General features: G+C 45.1%; 1 protein-coding gene across 3 annotated transcripts in view; it reads right to left on the minus strand.

The window, feature by feature from the left end:
• LOC108308453 (serine/threonine-protein kinase SMG1-like) overlaps window positions 1-1,675 on the minus strand; it is a 43,065-nt gene that overhangs the window by 4,679 nt on the left and 36,711 nt on the right. For all 3 annotated transcript variants that reach the window (XM_017534266.2, XM_017534267.2, XM_037740534.1), the window contains one exon: window positions 779-915. In XM_017534266.2, coding sequence (XP_017389755.1) covers window positions 779-915 — 137 coding nt within the window. The remainder of the gene's footprint in view (window positions 1-778; window positions 916-1,675) is intronic.

Consider the following 1,675-nt stretch of genomic DNA (forward strand, 5'->3'; position numbering starts at 1 on the left):
TTTCAGAGCTTTTCATTTTTTAGATGGAGTTTCACTCTTTTTGTCCAGACTGGAATGCAAATGGCATGATCCTGGCTCACTGCAAACTCCACCTTCCAGGTTCAAGCAATTCACCTGCCTCAGCCTCCCAAGTAGCTGGGATTACAGGCATGCACCACCACATCCAGCTAATTTTGTATTTTTAGTAGAGACTAGGTTTCACCATGTTGGACAGGCTGGTGTCAAATTCCTGACCTCGTGATCCACCCACCTCGGCCTCCCAAAGTTCTGGGATTAAATGCATGAGCCACCGCACCTGGCCCATATCAAGTTCTTAAAACTGAAGTATAGAAAGTGGAGAAAAAATTGTAACCCTTCCTACACTTTGTTGTGTTTCTGTTGCTGTTTTAAGAGACAAGGACTCCTCTGTTGCCCAGGCTGACATGCAGAGGTGTGATCATATCTCACTGCAACACTAAACTCCTGGGCTAAAGAGATTCTTCCATCTCAGCCAGGCATAGTGGTGCATGCCTGAAGTCCCAGCTACTCAGGAGGCTACAGTGGGAGGAGAGCTCAAATCCAGGAGTTTCAGACTGCAGTGAGCTATAATTGTGCCACTACACTCCAGCCTGGGTGACAGGGCAAAACCTTGTCTTAAAAAAAAAAATTATGTATTAACACGAAATTCTAGATCATCATAATACAGGTTTTCCCCCTTCTTAAGCTATTTGAGGTGGCACTATCTACTTTATTATGGAAACACAAAAATCTTCATTATTTCCAAATATACTACACTTACCAGCTTATTTTCTGGTTGCTGAATAAATTCTTTCAACTGCTTTACAGTAGCCAGTCTTCGGTCTCTGTCGTCTTCCCGGGTGATCCTCCGAAGAAGATTCGACAGTCGAGACTCATCAGAGTAAGACATCGATCGCTCTGTGAATAAACATTTTGTTGTCCACTGAGTATAAACAAGCAAAGAAGTTTTCAAATTTTTTAAATTACATCAGGCAGGGCATGGTGGCTCACACTTGTAATCCCAGCACTTTGGGAGGAGGGTAGATCACCTGAGTTCAGGAGTCTGAGACCAGCCTGGGCAACATAGCCAAACCCTATCTCCACAGACATTACAAAAAAAATACACAAATTAGCCAGGCAAGGTGGTGTGCACCTGTAGTCCCAGCTACTCAGGAGATTGACACAGAAGAATCACTTGAGCCCATGAGGTAGAAGCTAGTGAGCCGAGATCACCCCACTGCACTCCAGCCTGGGTGACACAGCAGGACTCTCTCTCACAAATAAAATTACATCAAAGTCATAGTTTACTAGTCAATAAAAGCTCAGGGGATATAGGTCCTATCACTCTTTTGTTCCTCTCTATATACTAAGTCCCAGCAGAGTGCCTGGCACATAACAGACCCTCAAAAAAATATTCGCTGAAGGATGTAAAAAATGAATCGCCCTAGGCCAACGGAACAGCTCATTCAACAGGACAGGCTGAGAGAGAAAAAAGAAAGGCTTAAGAACAACTTTCTTCGAGTCATTCCAAACTGTTTTCAACATTCAGGTAAAGAGCCTGGGTAGGCCGGGCGCGGTGGCTCAAGCCTGTAATCCCAGCACTGTGGGAGGCCGAGGCGGGTGGATCACGAGGTCAAGAGATCGAGACCATCCTGGTCAACATGGTGAAACCCCGTCT

The sequence above is a fragment of the Cebus imitator genome, unplaced genomic scaffold, assembly GCF_001604975.1.
Source record: "Cebus imitator isolate Cc_AM_T3 unplaced genomic scaffold, Cebus_imitator-1.0 Scaffold85, whole genome shotgun sequence".
In the NCBI taxonomy this organism is placed as follows: Eukaryota; Metazoa; Chordata; class Mammalia; order Primates; family Cebidae; genus Cebus; species Cebus imitator.